Below are 21,926 nucleotides of genomic sequence, written 5' to 3'. Positions count from 1 at the left end.
AAAGGGGCCGCAGTCTGAATCGGTCCATAGTTAATGATGCCCCAAAATAGGCAGTTAAAAAAATTTATTTAAAAAAATCTATGGGGTATTTTGAGCTGAAAATTCACAGACACATTCAGGGGACACCTTAGACTTATATTACATCTTGTAAAAACTGGTTTTAAGGTACCTTTAAGAACTGTTAACTGAAAGGTTCTTTGGGCAACTCAAAATGGTTCTTCTATGGTATCGCTACAGAATTTATTTATTTATTTATTTTTTAAGAGTGTGAGTGTTCGTGGTCATCAAAAAAGGGTCTGTGTGGATGAGGGGTGGGAATATATCCTCTTAAAGCCCGGAACACACCAACCCAACGCAGATGAACTAGTGGCAACGAAAGCAGACTGCGGGGTTGGCTCACATAGGCAGCGTCTGGGTCCAGAGTTGCCCTAACGCTCAACACCCAATGGCAAAGTAGCATGTCCGTTCTGCGCCTGCGTAAGAAGAAATACCTTTCCATACCAGCAGGTGTCAGTAGCTGAACAGCCAATCAGAATGATCAGATGGCCCGAATGACCAACGAGCTCCAACGCCAATTCAACATGTCGAATCGGCCAGAAAAAAGCCGACGAGGACCAACTTCAGCCGACGGTGCGGAACTTAGTTGGCCGACGAACAAAAACTGCCCAACGGCCGACCGTCGGCTTGGTGTGTTCCGGCCTTAAAACATTTTGGAGCAACAGGCCAAGTCTTAAACTTCTATTTGAATAGATTCTGCAATAACATTGCTGAATATTTCAAATGTGTTATGCAAATCATATAATTAAAGGTGCCCTCGAATGAAAAATTGAATTTATCTTGGCATAGTTAAATAACAAGAGTTCAGTACATGGAAATGACATACAGTGAGTCTCAAATTCCATTGTTTCCTCCTTCTTGTATAAATCTCATTTGTTTAAAAGACCTCCGAAGAACAGGTGAATCTCAACATAACACCGACTGTTACGTAACAGTCGGGGTGTACGCCCCCAATATTTGCATACGCCAGCCCACGTTTCCAATATTATAAAAGGCATTAGACAAGGGCAGCCAGTATTAACGTCTGGATGTGCACAACCAAATCATCAGACTAGGTAAGCAAGCAAGAACAATAGCGAAAAATGGCAGATGGAGCGATAATAACTGACACAATCCATGATAACATGATATTTTTAGTGATATTTGTAAACTGTCTTTCTAAATGTTTCGTCAGCATGTTGCTAATGTACTGTTAAATGTGGTTAAAGTTATCATCGGTTATTACTGTATTCACGGAGACAAGAGAACCGCCGCTATTTTCATTTCTAAACACTTGCAGTCTGTATAATGCATAAACACAACTTCATTCTTTATAAATCTCTCCAACAGTGTAGCATTACCCGTTAGCCACGGAGCACTATCAAACTCATTCAAAATCAGAAGTAAACAATATAACAGTATACAATACTCACATAATCCGACGCATGCATGCCGCATGCATGACGAACACTTTGTAAAGATCCATTTTGAGGGTTATATTAGCTGTGTAAACTTTGTTAAGGCACTGTTTAAGGCAAGCATGAGCTCTGTGGGCGGAGAGCACAGGATTTAAAGGGGCCGCAGCATAAAATCGGTGCGTTTATAATGATGCCCCAAAATAGGCAGTTAAAAAAATTAATTAAAAAAAATCTATGGGGTATTTTGAGCTGAAACTTCACAGACACATTCAGGGGACACCTTAGACTTATATTACATCTTTTAAAAACATAATCTAGGGCACCTTTAATTAATCTCTATCAAATCAAATGAGATCAATACATTTAAAAGATAGAATGGCTATAAAATTAATACTTTGAAACTGAAATGCTTTTCCTTAATCTAAGGGGACTGAAAGTAAACATCATGAAGATATGAAGGCTTGTTTTACTGTTGAAAACCAATGTGCAATCATGGTCTAAAAACATGCTTAAAAAAATATGTATATGAATGAATCACATGAACTGTCTAATTTGAACAATTTATAACTTCCCCAAACATGGCAAAAACACTGTGTGGCCTCAACTATGGTCTCAGCCCCTCCACAATACGTTCTAGTTTTATTGTACTGGCCTACGAAAAACAGGACAGAGAGAAAAAGACTCCACATCCTCAGCGCTATAGTTATACTTCCATCTGGTTATCTTCCAAAGCAACCTGGGTGGCCACCCAAAGTACTTGACATCTTGATGCACTTCAGCAGTTTTACATATACACAACCTTTATAGAAAAATAAATGTGTCATTCGTCACCACATATGCTGATTTGGGAGGCGGAGAGGGGAGGGGGTAAAGTCTTTTGGCCCTGGCTCCTGTTCTCAGAGTCTTTACAACAATTTTCTCTCTCGCTCTCCTTCCCATACGCTTCCTCCCTCAGCAAAAAGTCGAAACAGACTGCACACCCTTATTTATCTGTTTTGTAGAGGAAGACCAAGTGTGTATACAGTGTCTGATTTGTTGGTCTATTCGCAATTCCGTGAGTGTGTGATGCATGATGTGCGTGTGGCTTGCGTTTTCTCTCTGTTTGTAAATCGGGCCCCCATCTAATCTGTTATGGCTGCGCTGATAGGAAGAAGGTTGGGTCTGGCGGCCAGCTTTTGCATACCATTCCATCTGATGGAATGCATCATGCAGCGACTGTTGCAACACTATAGAGCAGCTATGGGATGTTTGCTACTGATGTCATTCATGTTTGGGAGAAAATACAAACCTCATGATGGCTTAGAGCTTTTCAGGTCTTTGGACTCCTCCCCACTGCCATCTGTTCCCCCCCCACCACCACCACCACCCTTACATTTCAGAGGCCTTAATGTTTGTCTTTTCATTGAACGTAGGCTGCCACCAAGAAAAACAAACTGATTATGTGAGCATTGCCTTGAACAGGCCTCGTTTTCCACTGCATCCTGTAAAGTGTGTGTGTTCTGCTGGTGAGCTGAGGTGTGAGTGTCAGTCATGTCTAGACCGTAGTCAGACCGCGCACACACACATACCCAGAGACAGACGCACATAAACACCAAACACATCTTGGCAGGCTGTGCTGACTTAAAATAAAATGCTTGCCAAAGGACCGAGGGGAAGAAACAGGTCATAAAATCATTCATTTACATTCATTCATTACAGATTTTCGAGCTTTGTTTGGGGTGTGTGTCCGCCGATGTGTGTTTATATGTGAGCTCAACAACTATGATAGAGTTTGTAAAGCTATTACAGGATTTTTTGAGAAATCAAAAAAAGGGAGCACTCAATTGACCTCTATGATCAATGCCAGTGAAGCAACATAAAGAAGGATTAAAGGTGTTCATTTACATTATATTCATGTGATTTAATAAAGATTGTCTTATGAAACTGCTTCAAGGTGGAATCTGCAGCAAGGCATGTTTTTGATTCTGTTTTTGACTTCTCCATTCTGTTGCCATTAGGTTCATTAGTATTTAACAAACTGAATTTAAACTTATACTTTATTTTAAAATACTTTAAATATTTTATATTTAAAATAAAATACAAATTGTTTATTATCATGTATATATTATGTTTTAAATGCTTGTGTAATACTATTAATTTTAAGCCGTTTTGTGATACTTAAGTCACTTCAAGGGACAAAAAGAAAGAACCTGCAACAAGTGGTTCCTGAATGGTATCTGCCAAACATCAGATTAAACAATCTCTCTATTTCAAAGTAAGCTTGCCATGCATATCTGCAACAGATTCTTCTCTACAAACTTCCGTATTGTGTAAAACAGGTTCCATCTCTTCTGGTTCAGTTCTTTTGTAAGTGCTTAGTTAAATATAGAGCCGTTTTACTCAAGAAACGTTCAAAGCAAGCAAGCAAAGATGAGCACCGATGTCCATCGCATATGTAAAAGTTTTACTTTTCTTCTTCTCACTAACATTTTGGATATTTAAATCAAATAAAACGGCAGCTAGTTTAGCTGATTATCTTAAAAGTCCATAGATATCGCCGTCAGTTCGTACTGCCGTTAACACTTCCTTTGACAAGTGGATGCCTGTTTGAGACCTGTTTTCCTGTTTGTTCATGTGACGTTTGGCATAAAGCCTATTCCAGTTTGATGCATTAATCAATCTGTGGTAATTTGTTCAACTGGAATAATTGCAATACATGTGTCAGAAGAGTTGAAGAGAAGTTCCTTATGAAGTTTCTGAGGATCTTTATGCAAAACTCTGTATTTTGTTTGTTACCTGGTACGTGTCCTCGGCAGGTGTAGTAGAACTCTTGGCAGTAGTCGTGGCATAAGCGGGGTAGGTCTTGTTCTCTGTGTGGTGCTTTTTCAAGTTTGGGTGAGTGGAAGAGCATCTGGGCATGTGGTGAGCAATGGGCACACTTAATCTCCTCCAGAAGTCTAGAGCACTCTGTGTTATTGGTCGAGAAGATCTGAGGAGAGAAAACATCCAGAAAAGGGTAGAACTTAATGGCGAATCAATATTTGACTTATGCTACAAAGTTGTTCCTATATATATATAGATTTTTTTTTTTTTTTTTTTTTTTTTTTTTAAATAACTAGGCGGTTTGACACACATTTTTGGAATGTTTTCTCGTTAATTGGACACAATTCGCATTCTAAACATCTCTCTTAACAAACACCACACATCCATGTGGACTTGATTTTTCCTGATTTGTTTATTTGAGCTCACAAACAGCTAAGCCAAAATTGCACCTCGCATGGCAGCTGAACCCATGCTGGAGCGAACGGATTGAAATGAGGAGACTCGAAATGTTTCTTAAGACACCAAACAAAAGTAAACAGTAGATTAGGGCAGTGAAAATGAGCAGGCTTATTTATGTAACAAATTAGCTGTAATAAAACAACAATGTAATCTGCTCCCTTCCTCAGACATATGCCTGTGCTGCAGCAGTCTGGTAAACCTCCCTCTCTCTCTGTGTGAGGTCCATGTGTAAACACCAATTTACAGATAGACGGGCACATCATTCCCGTGCTGGTATCAACAAATTAGCAGTCTGTCCAAGTCAATTAGACCAACACACCCAGCAGACAGCGTATAGACAGCCTACCTCCTTCCCGGCCCACTGCTCTGCGTAGTAAACCATTTGGGCAGATTTCTTTGATTTTGATTCTCCAAATTCTTTTGAGTGAATCAAAACCATCTTTGTGCCTGGAAGATAAAACGGTGTCCAAAAATGTATTGACACCTCTACATGAACCAGATAGTTTGGAATTTTGTGAATTTTCAATCTATGGTCTCAGTCTTGCAGTGGTTGGTGTGTTACCCTGGTCTGCGAGTGGCAACTCTCCTGCTTTAAATTGCCCATTGATTTAGTGAGCCATGGACTGGCACATGGTCCATGGAGAGAAGCATTTGTGTGCTCTCAACCATGCACTCTTCCCATATGTTGCTGGGATGGGCTCCAATGTTGCCATCAGCCTCACCAGCAACAAGAGGACCTTTGTTTTTTGTGTTTTCCAAAAAATGCCAAAAGTTGCTCAAAGCTGCTTCAAATCACACCACGGTCTACATCACAGCCCTTTAATGCCATATGTAACTACCGCTGAAACATGCCAGTGCAAATAAGAGGCATATATGAGTTTAGCTCCAACTGTCCATTACTCAACAAAGATTTTGGAAGGCCTGTTAATAGCAGATCCTTAGAAATGGTGTTTCTCTGCATGAAAATGGTAATGTGTCTACAGTTAGATGACTAATCTATTGATAGTCATGTTTATATAGTGATATCTGAGCAGATGTTGGGATTATCCATCACACCACACAATATCCTTTGTCACTGAAACTGACAGAACAAGCGTAAACACACAAAGACTCATTGGAAAACAATCGCTCGTCATTAAGCGACAAACAATGAGGGCAGCTACACCCTCACAAGCTCTCACTGAGGTGCCAGGAAAGGTGATCGATGATCGAAGTTACCGCAACCATACGAGTTAACAAATAGATGATTTAACGAATGAATCACCTGACATGATTCACACAATTCGCAGTTCAACCCCCCCAAAATGAAACCACAACTGAGCTAACTTCCCCACAAAACCTGTAAGCTTGTTTTAAACCGCTTAAGTGAAACCATTTTGGCCCTCTGGGAATTGGTGTAAGTAAGTTTGGGGTGGGGAGCAGGACAAATACTCCCTCTCAAAGGCATTAACTAACACTTGGACAGAGCCAAGGACTGGGGGAGAATGATGTTCTCCAGCTTCACCCATTAGTGAAACTAACAAACACAATGGTGTTGTTGTTATTCTTTTGCCATAAGCAAAAAGACTCCGTGTGTGGGCAGTGTAGTGGGGAGGAGGAGATGTCGACTCTTTTTTGTTCCATTCAGCCTCGCTCTTATTTGCATGACTTGAGCAAATTAAATGATGCAATATGGCTTTTTGTCACAAACCGACGTGCGATGCCACCCAGCCGCGTATGTCGATTTGCGGAGGTTGTTTACATGAGAAAAGAGAGAGATTTCTCGGCATAGAATGTGTTCATTGATAAAACTATTGAAATGAATCTTCTCACGTCTATTGAAAGCCTCAGAAAGGTGCGATTCATTACCGATCAAGAGACATTTGTGTCCCATCTGTTTTATCTAAAGCATATCCATCACTACGAGAAGCACATGCTGTCACTGAAACATCAGCGTGAAAAGTTGCGCAACATATCAAGTGTATACATACGAACATGTAACTGCAGAAACAGCTTTTAAGAGCGATTCAGATTACACAAACAATCTTTTTCCAGCAGAGTATGAAGCGATTTCATTCATACGCCTCGTGTTCGCGAGTGGAAACACCGCACGCGTTCTTACCTCCGTCCGAGCTGTCTTTAATTGTTTTTCAATGTAAACACTCGCGCGACGTACATGTATGGCCATTGCGAAAGGTCTCGCTGTGTTTATCGGTGTCTCGTGCCATGTTTATAAGACGCCGTGTCAAGGTAAAACAAGTTCAACTTTCAAAAACGCGTCTCGAGACTCGTGCGTTCTATTTTTGAACGCATACACGCGTTAAATGCACATGCTACTGTGTCCACGCTGCTTACATGTATCCATAAGATCATTACATGAATGCCCGTGCTTCTTCTGCATACTGCTGTAACACACATCTTATAATCAATTTATGAACCAGTTGCCATAACAAAACACGCATGAAAATCACTTGACTAATTTGAGGTTGCAAGAAGCCTGAACATACCCGAGCATCTCTCCGATGGAGTATTTGATACGGAGCCCTCCTGGACGGACAGCAGGACACGCGAGGATAGAGCCTGTGACAAACCTCCCCTCCACCGCTTCCCTCCAGTGACAGTTTTCTCTCCTTCTTCTTCAGGCGTTTCGGCAGACTTCCATCGTAACATCTCCTCCTCCTTGGACTTAATTCTCCTTTCTCGCCGAATTTCGCATCACCACATTCCCAAAAATTGGCCGCGATGGCCAACAAGAGCACAAATTGCAAATGCTTCATTTTACAGGGATTAAACCAAAAGCGAAACACGCGACTGCTCAGAAATAAACAGGAGTGCTGTATGACAGTCCCCACGCGCCCAGAAAGTTGTTATAAAATAACTAATTTAGATTAAGCAACTATTCGCTAATAAAGTAGTCTGAATTAAATAATAGTTAAGCTATTAAAAAAAAAAATAATAATACGATAATAAATTAAGACAAGTGCTGGTTATTATGTTGTTAAAATGGGAAAAACATGATATTGTATATTAATGCGAAATTACATATTTAAAAAAAAAATAATAATAAGAAGAAAAGTGATCAGGTTATATACAGAAATCGTAGTACGTCTCCTTGCCCAAAAGTTAAATCCCGTTGGTGCACAAAGGTTGATGCGTGTGATCAAAAGTTGCACTAAGTTGTCTGTTGCATGCTCTTCAGTACACTCACATGTTTCTCTTTGCTCTTTCCACCTTCTTTTTAACCAGCGCGCGAGAAGGGGAACGCGCACGATGACGTCTATCCAGTACTGGAACGCGCGTCATAATATAAAAGTGTTAGTAATTTTACCGAGGAGAAAAATGTTAGATTTCAACAATACAAAGCAATTAGCTTTATACTGACTGTAAAATACTGACTTTTTTTTTATTTTTATTTTTTTTTTAGCTGTAAGAATTTATTTATAACTTGGCGGAAAGGACATTACCAGACCATCACATTTGTTTAGATTTTTTTTTGTTTTGTTTTTATTTTTGTTATCAGTTACACTGGAGTGTTTTATGTTGCATTTTATATTATTTATTTCATGTTTATAGCATTATTTCATTGTCATGTGTCACCCTGATTGTGTCTTTGTGTGTGGCAAGTCTATAATAATAAACGTCACGTTTAGCTTTAGATGTTGTGTGTTTTCTCTGTCTACCTCTGGCATGCACTCTCTTTGCATTTAAATGGCTGCTTGCACTTTTCAAGAGAAATTCTAGTACTACAAGTTTTTTTTTTTTTTTTAACATGTTGAAGCTAATGGTGTACAATTTCTTATTAGAATATAAAATAAAAATGTTACTAATATTAATATTACTAAAATTACTTCAAAGAATGTTAAGTGAGGATCAATTGCCTTTAAAATGTGTAAAATATACAGTCACCTACAGTAGAGTATAGTTTTATGGCAACCACTGATACCTGCTTTTTACCATAAATTTAAAGGGATTATAAAAATGAAAATTCTGTCATCATTTACTTGCTTTCATATCATTCCAAACCTGTATGACTTCTTTCTTTTGAGGGTGAGACAACATGAGGGTGAGTAAATTTTTTCCCACTCTATTTTATTATTGTTATTACAACAAAAACAAAGTCTTAAAGGGTTAGTTCACCCAAAAAATGAAGATAATGTCATTTATTACTCACCCTCATGTCGTAAGACCTTCGTTCATCTTCAGAACACAAATTAAGATTTTTTTTTTTATTAAATCTGATGGCTCAGCGAGGCCTGCACAGACAGCAATGGTACTTCCTCTCTCAAGATCCATAAAGGTATTAAAAACATATTTAAATCAGTTCATGTGAGAACATTGGTTCTACCTTAATATTATAAAGTGATGAGAATATTTTTTGTGCGACTTTTTAACAATATCTAGTGATGGCCGATTTCAAAACACTGCTTCAGAGCGTTATGAATCTTTTGAGTCGAATCAGTGATTCGGATCGCGTATCAAACCGGCAAACTGCTGAAATCAAGTGACTTTGGCGCTCCGATTCACTGATTTGATTCGTAAAGCTCCAAAGCTTCAAGAAGCAGTGTTATGAAATCGACCATCACTAGATATTGTTAAAAAGTCATAGTTTAGTTTTTTTGGCACACAAAAAATATCCTCATCGCTTTATAATATTAAGGTAGAACCAATGTTCTCACATGAACTGATTTAAATATGTTTTTAATACCTTTATGGATCTTGAGAGAAGAAGTACCATTGCTGTCTATGCAGGCCTCGCTGAGCCATCGGATTTAATTAAAAAAAAATCTTAATTTGTGTTCTGAAGATGAACGAAGGTCTTACGGGTGTGGAACGACATGCGGCTGAGTAATTAATGACATTATTTTCATTTTTTGTGTGAACTAACCCTTTAAGAAAAAGAATTTACATCCTTTGCATTTGCTCTTTAGTTCAAAGTCATAGACACAGCCGTGCTCTTTGAAGATTTAGATGCATAAATGGTTAGTGAATAACCTAAATGCAACATATGAGATAATGTAAGTCTGTATCTCTCTAATACATTATCTCTCCCGTACTGTTTATTTATTTATGCGCTTGCTCAATTAATTATTTCTATTAGATGCTAACATCCAACTGCTCTGTTGGCGATCAGGGGCTACAGCTGGACAGTTTGTTGATCTGAGAGCCTGACACTCTTACGTTAACAGAGTTGTGAGAATGTCTGGCATTCTTGCTCTTCAGAGGGTTTCTGATAAGACTGAGCCAAATGCAGGACAAGTCTTCTTTTCTTCTCATCTATAGAGAGATCTTGAGATTGCAGGTCCAGAGGGGAATGTCCTCTCAGAACAGACCTCAGTTGCATTAGTTGCAATCAGTCGCATTACCGCACCTGTTCATCCTTGGGGGTCCAGCACTGACCAGAACACTGGCTGATTATCAGCAGAGATCAGGAGTTGCAGGAATTCACAGTGATTGGACTGTTGGGTAATTATGGAAATGGCCCTGAGCGTTGAACAGCCTGCCATCATATCCAGCCAGGCCTGTTCTGCGTTCAGAAGCGGGCCCGACCTATTTGATCTGTCTCATTGCTTGGTAAAAATGACAATGATTCGCATACAGTATGGTGCAGAGGTGAAGCTAAGGTCCTTGAGAGATGGCTTAGACTGGTTTGTGATCAGTCCAGTATTGCCACCTTGACGAGTGACATGAAAACATGTGCGATACAGCTGTGGTTTGGGAATACATCTGCTCGGAGAGATATAACCCTTCCGACTGTGCAGAAGCTCCAGTATTCTTCCGCTGGCATCATCTCGCCTTCTTAAAGCACTAATATGATGGCTTCATAAGGCAACATATATTCACACACATCTGAGAACAACAAACTGTTCTTTATTTGGGTGACTCAATAAGAATTTATGAACTCTAAAATGATGCATTAAGCTCTCATTTTCAGCACTGCTGTTGTGACACTGTGACTATTACGACACCATCAGTAATATTTAAGCTTTCTATTAGACATTCTGAGTAATTTGTAACCCTTTCCAGGTCTCCGTTTCAACAAACAACAGATGGTGAAATGAGTTTTTGTTATGAGAACTCTTAAAGTTTCAATTTCATGCAAAACCGCAATTTCACATATGCTCTGATTTAGTACAGAGGACATTAACAACAATATGCACTATCCTTTTGGTTTTATACGAGAAGTTATGCCCTAACCAGAACCTAATATATAGTCGTCAATTGAGGTTGGAGATGGCAGGATATTTCTTGCTTTGTCATTTGGGAAAGTCCCTGGGTTAGATCTGTTGTCTCATTCAGCAATAACAAGGCTCAGCTCTGGTCCAATAGCCCTCGAAGAAAAATACTCCCCACCAAGGGGTGGATAGTCCCTGACCACACAGAATCCAGTAACACCCTTGAACTCACAGATCAGAGGTGGCAAACCACACTCAAGAAAATACCTTAAGAGGCATGAGAAAAGGTGACAATGTCCTGTTGACACCCATTTGTCAAAGTTCTTCTTAAGTGGTGCCTATCAGGAAAACTGCAAACCATTTGCCTCCATTACTGTAAATTTTTCAAGAAGCGCATGTACAGTGAGAAACGCAGGCTGCGTTTACTTGATTAGAAATACAGTAATATAGTGAAATATTAATACAATTTCAAAGAACTCTTTTTTTTTATTTTAATAGGCTATATTTTAAAATCTAATTTATTCCTTTAGCATCATTACTCCAGTCTTCAGTGTCACATGATCCTTCAAACTGTAATGCTGATTTGGTGCTCAATAAGCATTTCTTATTATTATCAATGTTGTGAACAGTTTTTGCTGTATGGAAGTATATATTTTGTGAAAGAATTATATAATTCTGGCATTTAAAAGAATAGTTCAACCAAAAATGAAAACAATGTCATTTACTCATCTTCATGTTGTTCCAAACCTGTATGACTTTCTTTCTTCTGCAAAACACAATAGTAGATTATTTGACCCTACTGACTTTTATTGCATGGACAAAATTTAATTGCAAAAAAAAAAAAAACTTTTTACAGAATATCTTCTTTTGTATTTTGTATATAAGAAATATATTTTTATATTTTGTATATAAGAAAACAATGCATACAGTTTTGGAACAAAATTAAGAATTTTTTTGGGTGGACTATCCCTTAAATTCAAAATATTATTCAGATTCCAGGCTTCAGTACAACAATAATATAAGGATATCTAAATAAAAAAAATGCTGTCTTTTTAATAGTGTGTAATACTGTACCTTTTTCTCACACAGTATAAATGGGTCTTTGTACATGAAACTATATAGCTGTCTTTCTGTTTTAGGGTCCCTTGCAAGGGGATCATCATATTTGGGAGTATGCATCATAAAAAAAAATGCTACTTTAACCTACTCTCATTTTTTTCTTATTTCAGCACTAATGGTAATTGTCTACGGTTTCATGTACAGGCTTTCATATTCAGAGAGAATGGAATGTGTTCATGATGTTCTCAGTAGTTGTGACATGGCTAATGAGGTCCTGCCATCTGTTTATGAACATTCTAGGGAGAGAGAGAGAGTGGGAGAGAGAGGGATTCAGTAGCTCTTTCCAGCAATGGGTGCAGGCCCTGGTTTCCACTTCAATGACTCTAAACACATAAGGATGTTTTAAGTGCGGTGACTTAGACAGAGAGCCAGCTCCCAGCGAGTGTGTTAGAGAGTGAGTGAGTCATTGGTTGCGCTGGGCCGCTTGCCCGGGATCAACAACCTCTAAATCATTGGCCTTTGCCATTGGACCACACGAAGTTTCCTTCATTCCCGTCTTTTACTCCGCTTCAGTTTGACTACCTGCCTCTGTTCGTATCGCTCTGTTTTTTTTTTCCTGAAACTTAGTCACATCATCCTTCTCTCCCATTTCATCTTTCACCTTGGCATCTGTGTACTGTACGTAACTCCTCTTCTCTAATTTCCTTCTATCTTTCTCCTGCCTCTCCTGTCCCCTGTTTTTCTTTCATTTATTAGTTTTTTTTCCCTGTTAAAGGAATATTCTGGGTGAAATTCAAGTTAAGATCAATAGAAGAATAATTTCATAATATTAATTACCACAACAAATTAAATTAATTTAATAGCTAAACTCTGGGTTACACCAAATTCTTTACAACAAATGTAAATGGTAATCTGTAACATGGGCAATCTGTAAACAATAAAATACTCAATATGCAAGTTAACATAATTTTAGCATGAAAAAATGTCATGTACTATTTCTGTGTAAAGTTCCAATATCCAATTTTACAATTTGGACAATGTAAACCCTAAAATGATTGCAAAAATAATGCATATAGTGCGATTTTTGCACTCAAACATATTTTAAAGCATTCAAAAATGCTTTATTTACTCACCCTCACTTTCTTTCATCTGTAACACAAAATATTCTGAAAAAAAAAAAAAATGTTTTTGACTTCCTATTGACTTCCATCGCATGGAAAAATACAGTTGAAACACTTCTTTTGTGTTCTGCAGATGAAAGAAATTCAAACGGGTTTGTAACAACATGAGGGTGAGTGTTTTAGGGAAGGAAAACATCTACATGACAACGTAACAATGTAAACACCAAAATGATTGTGAAAAATGTAAACAGCTTTATAGCTTGAATATTACACAGGTTTTAACAGAAGAAACACTGTCAGTGTTTTTATAAAATTATAAGCTTCACATTTCTGCTTTTAAGTCCATCAAAAAGGAGCTGTAAGTGCCTCACCATAACCTTTTGAAAGCAGCAAGTCAAGATGCTGGATTAGTTCAATAACTGTTAACACGACACTTGATTTTTCAATGTTCCCCCTCTTTCATGTTAAAGCCAAAGAGTGATACTTCTTTTTAGGAGCAAGATGGTACATTGCTCAAGGGAAGGAAACGGATCAGTGTGGTGTTGGATTCGGTTCCTTTACAGGAAGCGCAGTTCTATCAAGAACACAGATTAGTGATCGGTATGGCAAACCCAGGCCTCTCTAGAGACTCCACCAAAGCGTGACCCAAAGCTGTTCCCTGACCTGTGCGTAATGCAGGTTTTTCATCATAGAGGCATTCATTTACCACACACACACTGCCGACACCACTACCACCCCATCACACGCACACTCACACATGCCTTTCATCATCCATGACCATCTCTTTCTGATTCCTCCGCAGACCAGAGGGAACCTGCGCTGCTTACTATGAGGTCTAGCGGATTGGATAATGTCAAATAAACCACATCATTTATGTCCATTTTATGCTTGGCCTCCCAAATTTCATTCTGATCACACAAAGCTTCCCATCCTGAAAGGTTAGCATAGGGTTAGCACACAGATGGATTTTCTTTTTCTCATTCTTTTTTTCCTGTCCCTAGGCTAATTATTTGTAAACGGTTCCAGTAGGGGCCAACGGCACTACCCAAAGTAGACCCATAGATTTGCCTCCCATATGTCAGTGCAAATTGCAGCAGGGGCTTCATTCTGATTTTGCATCTCTGGCTTTACTGCAAATGAGTTGAAAGGGAGGAATGGGCCACGAGCATGTTGTGCTGTGTGTAGCAGCATTGATGGTGGTCCTTCAACATGATCCCACCAGTGCCCCACGCTTGGCCCATCTGTTCCGACTCGGCCTACTCAAATCTCTATCAGACTTCTACTGTTTTATGAAACCCAGACTGGCAGGACACTCCACAAGTGTTGACCAAATCTACCGCCAATGTGCTTGTGACAAATGAGTGAGTGGCACACAAACGACATGGGAGTCCACTGCTCCTCAGATATGAGAAAAATAAAAGATGTACATACAGTATTAGCACAGCAACATATTTTAAAGCACTCTAAAAAATAAAACCATAACCTCACTTTCTTTCTTCTGTGGAGCAATATGTTCTGAAAAAAATATTTTTGGACCATACAGTACAGTAAAAGTCAATAGGGTTCAATGTTTTTAAGGACCCCATTGACTCTATGCAGACAAATACAGTTGAAACATTATTTATAATATCTTCTTTTGTGTTCTGCAGATGAAAGAAAGTAAAACGGGTTTGTAACAACAAGAGGGTGAGTAAAAGGAAAACATCTAGGGAAGAAAATGGATCAGTGTGGTATTGGATTCAGTTCCTTACAGGAAGTGCAGTTCTGTAAGGAACCAAATCAAACATGGTACTTGTGTGGCATGCGAAAACAAACTTCACTAGTTCTCATGCATCAAGCATGAACTGTTGAGTACTGTTGAGCTTCCACTTACCACATTTTAAGGCTTTTAACACTTGAAATAGTTAACTCTTGGTTAAAAAAAAAAAAAAAAAAATCCAGGGTTATCTTGCTTCATGTTTCACAGTGCTTAATTTACCCAGTGTTAACGATTAATCCTGGGTCATCATCATCATCATCTTCAGCAGTCAGTATGACTGTCCTCTCTGTTGGGTCGTCTACTTGTGGGTCTTCAGATGTCTGTAGAGGCAGAAAAAGTGAAATTCATAAACTGACGTTTTACACTGTACATTCCTAATCCCTGGGTTAACATTCTTATTTGCATATTTTCAGTGTCACTGATTAGACAAACACAGCATGTGACCTGTTTACTCATTATATATTTGCTGACTGCAATCAAGAAATGACTGTTTATATACACAATGTGCAGTGTTTCCGTGATTGACCAAAGCATGAGAATACAAGGCAAGTGATTGGCTGTCTGTTGCTTAGCACCTATAGCCGTAACATTCTAACACCACATCGTTTCACACTGTACACTGAAAATGCAGTGCTAACCCTGCTCCAGAGCAGTGCTTCACAACCCCAGGTAAAAACGGTGTAATGCCCACTTTTAAATTACAAGAATGAAACGCTCCTTTACCTGGGGTAAAAAGGGGGTTTAGAAAAAGTGTGAAAACTCATTTCATGTACTTTATGTATGTGTATTGTATCAATGTTTATATGTGTATATGGGTATATATATACAAAAGCATCTGAAATTTTCTTTTAAAATGAACAATTTCATCAGGCTGGCTGTCTGTTGCTGTCTTTAGAACACTTAGATTTAATTGCTAAATTCATATGGATTACTATTACAATGTCTTTATGAACTTTTTGAAGCTTAAAAATAGAGATGGACTTTCTATGGACAAAAAGGCTGAGATAATATTACAAATTTCTTCAATTGTTTTCCGAATATGAACGAAAGTCTTAAGGGTTTGGAACAACGTGAGGATGAGAGACAGATTGAAATTTTTGGGTGAACTAACACTTTAAACACTGTAAGGTTCTGATCTACAATGTGTGTGGGAATCTGAAATGTGACATGGAAACAATGTTGACTCAGTCTGCCTTTTTTTCCAGTAAGAGCGGGTGCCCAGATCAGATAGTGCCGAGAGGCTCAGATACACAGTGGGCAGGCGGTAGATTGGTCCAGTGTGCTCCGTGCTGAGCTCTCACTTTCATCTCAGTTCAAAAGGTCATGAGTTTGTAACTGCACCATGTTTTATTGTCCCAGGGAAGGGTCTGAGGTCTCATTCGCAGAATAATATTTCCCAGCTTAGCCCTCCGGCTATTCTTTTATATCAAAAACCAAAGTGAAAACTTCCCTTTGACGTGCATCTTATTACCAGGAATGACTCATTCCACTAGTAAGCTCAGCTTTCTACATCCATATGTTTTTGTTACATCTTTTTTTCTCCTTAAAGCAGAAGGTAAGTCCAACAGAAACCACAGAACAACAGCTTCTGAGTATTTTTTCCATCCTGCCACCCTGAATGAAACACAAACTGTGGCTGGTGTTGTATTTGCTGATGGTGGGTATTTAGTTGTACAGACAGTGCAGGTCAAGCATTCACATTGAATTTCTTTTGTACCCTCTTGTGTTGCTTCACTACATTTGGTCCGAAGTGTTTTCCTGAGTACTTCGAAAAGATGCTGACAGCCAAAGCGTTTGCTATTTATGCGTCTGTTATTTCTATTATACAAATGGGTGTTAGTGAGGCCCGCCTGAAGGTTCTCATTAGCTCCCGGGTGACGCGGGTGTCAGGGTGTTTCTCCAGGTCCACCCAGCAAGCGGTGGCTTGAGCCAATGTGATTGCGCTAGTGGGACCGGGGCCTCAGACTTTTCCCAGCAGGGCCTTCACCCTCGCAAGCAGTGGGGTCATCACCCTGTCTAACAACCACACGTCTTCTCTCATTCCTTAGCTGTGTCATGGAGCCAGAGAGAGCCATGGGACAGTCTGTTCTGTTGAACCTTAGCAGGCATATGATCATTTCATGTCCTTCAACTGACTATAGTTTATTTATATGTACAACCCCATTTCCAGAAAAGTTGGGACATTCTGTTTAACCCTTATTTAACTGACAAAAGTACAAAGAAAAGATTTCCAATGTTTTCACTGGCCAACTTAATTGTATTATGGAAATATAAACAAATTTTTGATTTTGATGGCTGCAACTCACTTCAAAAAAGTTGGGACAGAGGCAAAATAAAAGATGACGAAAAGATGATAGAATATCCAAGTTAAAACGGTTTTGAAACAGGCCACAATAAGCAGGTAAACTTGTAACAGGTGAGAGCATCGTGTTTGGGTATAAAAGGAGCAGGCTCAGTTTTTGCAAGCAAAGATGGGTCATGCCTCACCACCTTGTGCCACACATCTACCATATATAATACTGCGAAAAGATTCAGGGAATCACTGCCACCACCATGTTTCACTGTAGGCACCATGCATTTTTCTTTGTATTCACCTTTGCGAGGTGAGGAACATACAGTTTTGAAGCCATCAGTTCCAAAAACATTTATCTTGGTCTCATCACTCCAGAGTATAGAGTACCAGTAGTCTTCATCTTTGTCAGCATGGGCCCTGGCAAACTCTAGGTGGGCTTTTTGTCCCTGGGCTTTAGGAGAGGCTTCTTTCGTGGATGGCACCCATGCATGCCATTCCTCTGCAGTATACGTCGTATTGTGTCACGGGAAATAGTCACCCCAGTTTGGCTTTCTACTTCTTTAGATAACTGCAGTGAACTTGCATGCCAATTTTCTTCAACCCTTCTCATCAGAAGACGCTCCTGTCATGGTGTTAACTTCTGTGGATGACCTGGACGTCTCCGTGAGATGATTGCAGTTCCATCTTTTTAAAATTTTTGTACCACTTTTGCTACAGTATTCTGACTGATAAGTAAAGCTTTGCTGATCTTCTTGTAGCCTTCACCTTTCTGGTGTAAAGAAATTATTTTCTTTCTCGGGTCTTGTGACATTTCTCTTCCATGTGGTGCCATTGCTGACAGCATGAAATAGGAAGGGGTTTTAACACCCTTTTATAGTCAGCTGTCTGCTGGACACCTTTGTAAAGAATAATTAGACTCACCTTGAATTCTTGTTAAATTAGACATTTGTAGTCTAAAATTTAGCTTTGCTCAAGAGACTTTCAGTGGGGTGTACTCATTTTTGCATTAATCTAATTTGAGTAAAACTGGAAAATGTGTAATCTAAGTATATTATTAAACTTACTTTCATGTTATAAGTTAAACAGATGTTATATAAAACTTAGTGTTGTTAACATTTTGGAAATTGTTTTTGTGCTAATAGAGATATTGTTTAAAATGTTCAAAGGGGTGTACTCAACGCTGAGCACTGTATATTTACAAAATACAATTAAGTTGGTCAGTGAAAACATTGGAAATCTTTTCTTTTTACATTTGTCAGTTAAATAAAGGTTAAACAGAATGAACAAATTACATATTCTTGATTTTATTGAATTTTACAAAATGTCCCAACTTTTCTAGAAATGGGTTTGTAAGATGTGTTAGTCTAGGGCAGGGCTTCCCAAACAATTTGCTTTGGCTCAATAACAATTATTTAAAACAATTATTTAATTTGACAAATAATACCCTATAAATGGGTCTTCATACATTAAGATATATAGGTGCCTTTGTATTTTAGGAAGAGGATCCCTGTGGGATCATCATATTTGGGAAACAGAAATTAACATACATAAATACAATAAAATAAAAATGGCTGACACACAAATTCTTTCTTACAAAAACATTATTAAACACAAATACACTCAGTTTCTGAACAAACATCATCCCCTTCTGTCATCTGCAGACCACTTCAGCCTGGCAATAAATTAAGAAGTGCCAATAACTATAAACAGACACTAGGTCCTGCTGCTTTTGTGCTGGAAAGCCCATTCTGTAAATATCCAAGAGAACAAAGTATAAATCAGGAAAAATGCAAACCCCAGGTTTATCTTAAACTAATTGCAAAGACACAGGGCTGTGGCTTAAGCTAGCTGTGGTCCATGCCACATTTGCTGCATTCCAGATGCTGATAGCACCAGCGGACCACCAAAGACACAAAGTACCCTTTATTGACTTAAGATGTATATAGACTCAGATAAAGGGCTTTGCTGCATTGGCTGTCCGTTTTATGGCCTGACAGTAGGGTTGGGCGATATGACCAAAAACTTATATCACAATATGAGTAATTTTATTTCACGATAATGATATATATCACAATATAGTTATTTTTGCTTTAAATAAGGTTTTTATTATCAAAATTTTTGATACCATTGAAATTTTATAATTCTTTGTCATCAATTTCAATATCACAACAAACAACAAAAAACTCTCAAGCTTACTAAAGTCAAGTGATAAAATAAAAACAAAGACACTAATTACAAGCAATAGGACAACAAACCTCAATAGAACAAACATAAATACATAAAATGTATAAAGTAATCCAATGTATAAAAAAACTGCACAGTCTTCACTGCATAAGTTAAATATACATCTAGTCTTATTAAAGTTACAAAAGAGATTCAGTCAAGAGCAGTGATACATTTTCTCTCTTTTGTTGTATGATTAACATTAATGACAGCAGCAGGTATATTAGGCTGCTGTCACTTTAAGACTGAATGCACGGATCCAATATACTGTTACACATGCATTTTCTTTGTCAAGAAAGATTCACTTAAGACAAGTGTTTACGAGGATGCTTGCAAAGATGGGCATTTATACACATAAGTATGTATATTTAACTGTTCAAGCCCAATTAGGCGGCAAAAAGAACTCAGTTTAGTACTCGCACGCTCTATGAGCAGCAGCTTCATGTGCATCTCTCATACAACGCTCAGAAACCAGAACCAGTGCATGCCTATAGCGAAATATAGCAAAATGAGTTGTCTTTCGCTGCTTATTACACTTCAATGGTTTAAAATCACTTGTTTTTAAACTGCAATGCTTAAAAACACATGCAAATGATAAGCTTTCGAGGAAGACGCAGCACAGCAACGTCACGTGAGCATAACCACGATAGAAACGATAGTCCAAAATCTCTACCGGTTGACAAATTTCTACCAGTTAATCTTGTCTATCGGTATATCGCCCACCCTTACTTGACAGTGAGGTCTGTGCTTCCCGAGTAGAGCAGTGTTCTGTCGCTGCCTCTGGTTCTTTTTTGTCTCTTGAAGCAGAAACTTAATGTGAAGAGAAGGAAACCTGTATACCCTGTTAAACCGCAGCTATAATTTATGTGCATGTTATATATTGGCGTAGAGTATCACATGTCATAAGTACCTAAGTGAAACTCAGCATAACAGTGTTGTTCAGAAATGCTCCTGGAAGTTCCCCTAGACAAGATGTGCTATATCATATCAGAACAATCCAAATCCAAATACATAAATACATCGGGAGAACAGTATGTGAAAATGGATCAAGAAAAGAAACATACTCTATTATTCAGAGCTGTCATCACTTTTTGAGTGCTGTGTGCCACAGATGGGAATTTTCCATGGTAATGCATGGCCTGAATACGAAATATTGAGAATCAGCTAATGAGGCATAAATTTCTAATCCAGAAGGTATTAATCTTAGGATCTTGGTTTGTGTGTGTGCATGCATCATATCACACATCCTTCCAGTGTTTCTAATCAATCTCCAAATCAATGTAGCATTTGCATGCGCCCCTTTGATTCTCACAAACCAAGGCCGTCTCCGGTGTTCCGTGTGCCAAGCAACAAGGCCACAAGGTGTGTTTTTTATTAAATGTTTAATGAGCTGAGACATTACAATCGGATGCATTTGGCCCACCAAGTTTGTGGAGTTCTCTCAACGAATCTGCTTCACACGGCCTGTTTTGATGCAGCAACAAAGCGGTTGATCAATCATCAATCACTGCTATGCGCAGAGGAACTCTCAAAGACCTTTCAACACTTGTCTTTCCTTTAGGAGGGCCTTTTTTCTATCACTCTCAACCTGCGGTTTCCAAGCCGCTTTGAGGAAGAGTCGCCTGCCAAATATGAGCACTTTGCAGACTCCAAATATTTGTATGGTCAATTGGACAGTGTACTGTTGCGGTTGCAGCCCACGAGTCATGTCCAAACACTCTTGAGCTTTCCGAGAATTAACTCTTTAAATTGCATGCCATAGTACTCCGATGAAGGATATAGGTGGAGATAAGATGTAGATATAGATCATTTGACTCGAATTTCATGGTGGAAAATAGTTTAACATGCCGATTTCCAATGTTTAGGAACAGTCAGCAAGGACTATTTGTAGCAGTATAGTTTGTAATCTTTGTTAACATGAGATTGTGGGATTGTCGCTGCGAAATGATGGCTTTCTCCTTTGATGTTAGGTTGCAGACAGACCGGTCGAACTCTGAGTGAACTGTTTTGTGAGCTCATAAGCAGTTACCTCACACCTAACTGCTTTTGCCTCTTTTCTTCTTCCCAGGCTTCCTTTTCTCCTTTTTATGAATGGAATGCATTGAAAGGTCTGCGCAGACAATTATTGTCACATTGCAGCTCCAAGTAAGACATGATGTTAATTGCAGTGGACTTCAAAGTCACGCCCTGTGCTGAATGGCAGGTGAGGCCTTTCCCGCACATTCCATATAAGGATTTCTGCTCAAAGACCTCACATTGCACTGGAATGTCCTGGCCGCATAGGTTGCATGTTCGACCTGGAGCATTGTTATAATTCAGATTGCATTTGTATAACTTTATATGTATAATTTCGAGTAAATCCGGTGGTCCTTTAGCGATAAGGGAATACAAATGCCCCTCTGTTTAGGAATATTATTTTCAACACTCACCACAAAGAAGCTGAACAGTATACAGATCGTGTCTCGACAATTGTTTAGCGAATTGTTTGGACTACCAGTCTGTCACATCATCTTAGGGCTGACTAAATATTTATCAGTTCAGTGAAAAGAGAGGGGGAAAAAGCGTCATTTGTTCCATCGGCACTGTATGTTTGGTCCTGGAGGA

The 21,926-nt window shown here is 38.8% G+C and overlaps 1 protein-coding gene across 4 annotated transcripts in view; it reads right to left on the bottom strand.

The window, feature by feature from the left end:
• LOC125272071 (hedgehog interacting protein) overlaps positions 1–15,108 on the bottom strand; it is a 47,182-nt gene extending 32,074 nt beyond the window's left edge. The window contains exons 1-2 of one of the 4 annotated variants that reach the window (XM_048196650.1): positions 15,026–15,108; positions 4,230–4,422 (exon numbers count right to left, since the gene is read on the bottom strand). In XM_048196650.1, the coding sequence (XP_048052607.1) occupies positions 4,230–4,344 (115 nt within the window). In that variant the 5' untranslated portion in view covers positions 4,345–4,422; positions 15,026–15,108. Of the gene's footprint in view, positions 1–4,229; positions 4,423–6,816; positions 6,898–7,201; positions 7,919–12,587; positions 12,684–15,025 lie in introns of those variants that run through there. The other 3 variants (XM_048196651.1, XM_048196647.1, XM_048196648.1) reach the window with 3 other exon arrangements.
• Between the last annotated feature and the right edge of the window lie 6,818 nt (positions 15,109–21,926).

This window comes from Megalobrama amblycephala, linkage group LG7 (genome assembly GCF_018812025.1).
Source record: "Megalobrama amblycephala isolate DHTTF-2021 linkage group LG7, ASM1881202v1, whole genome shotgun sequence".
NCBI lineage: Eukaryota > Metazoa > Chordata > Actinopteri > Cypriniformes > Xenocyprididae > Megalobrama > Megalobrama amblycephala.
Note: the sequence above shows the minus strand (reverse complement) of the source record. Positions and strands in the feature narration are given on the sequence as shown.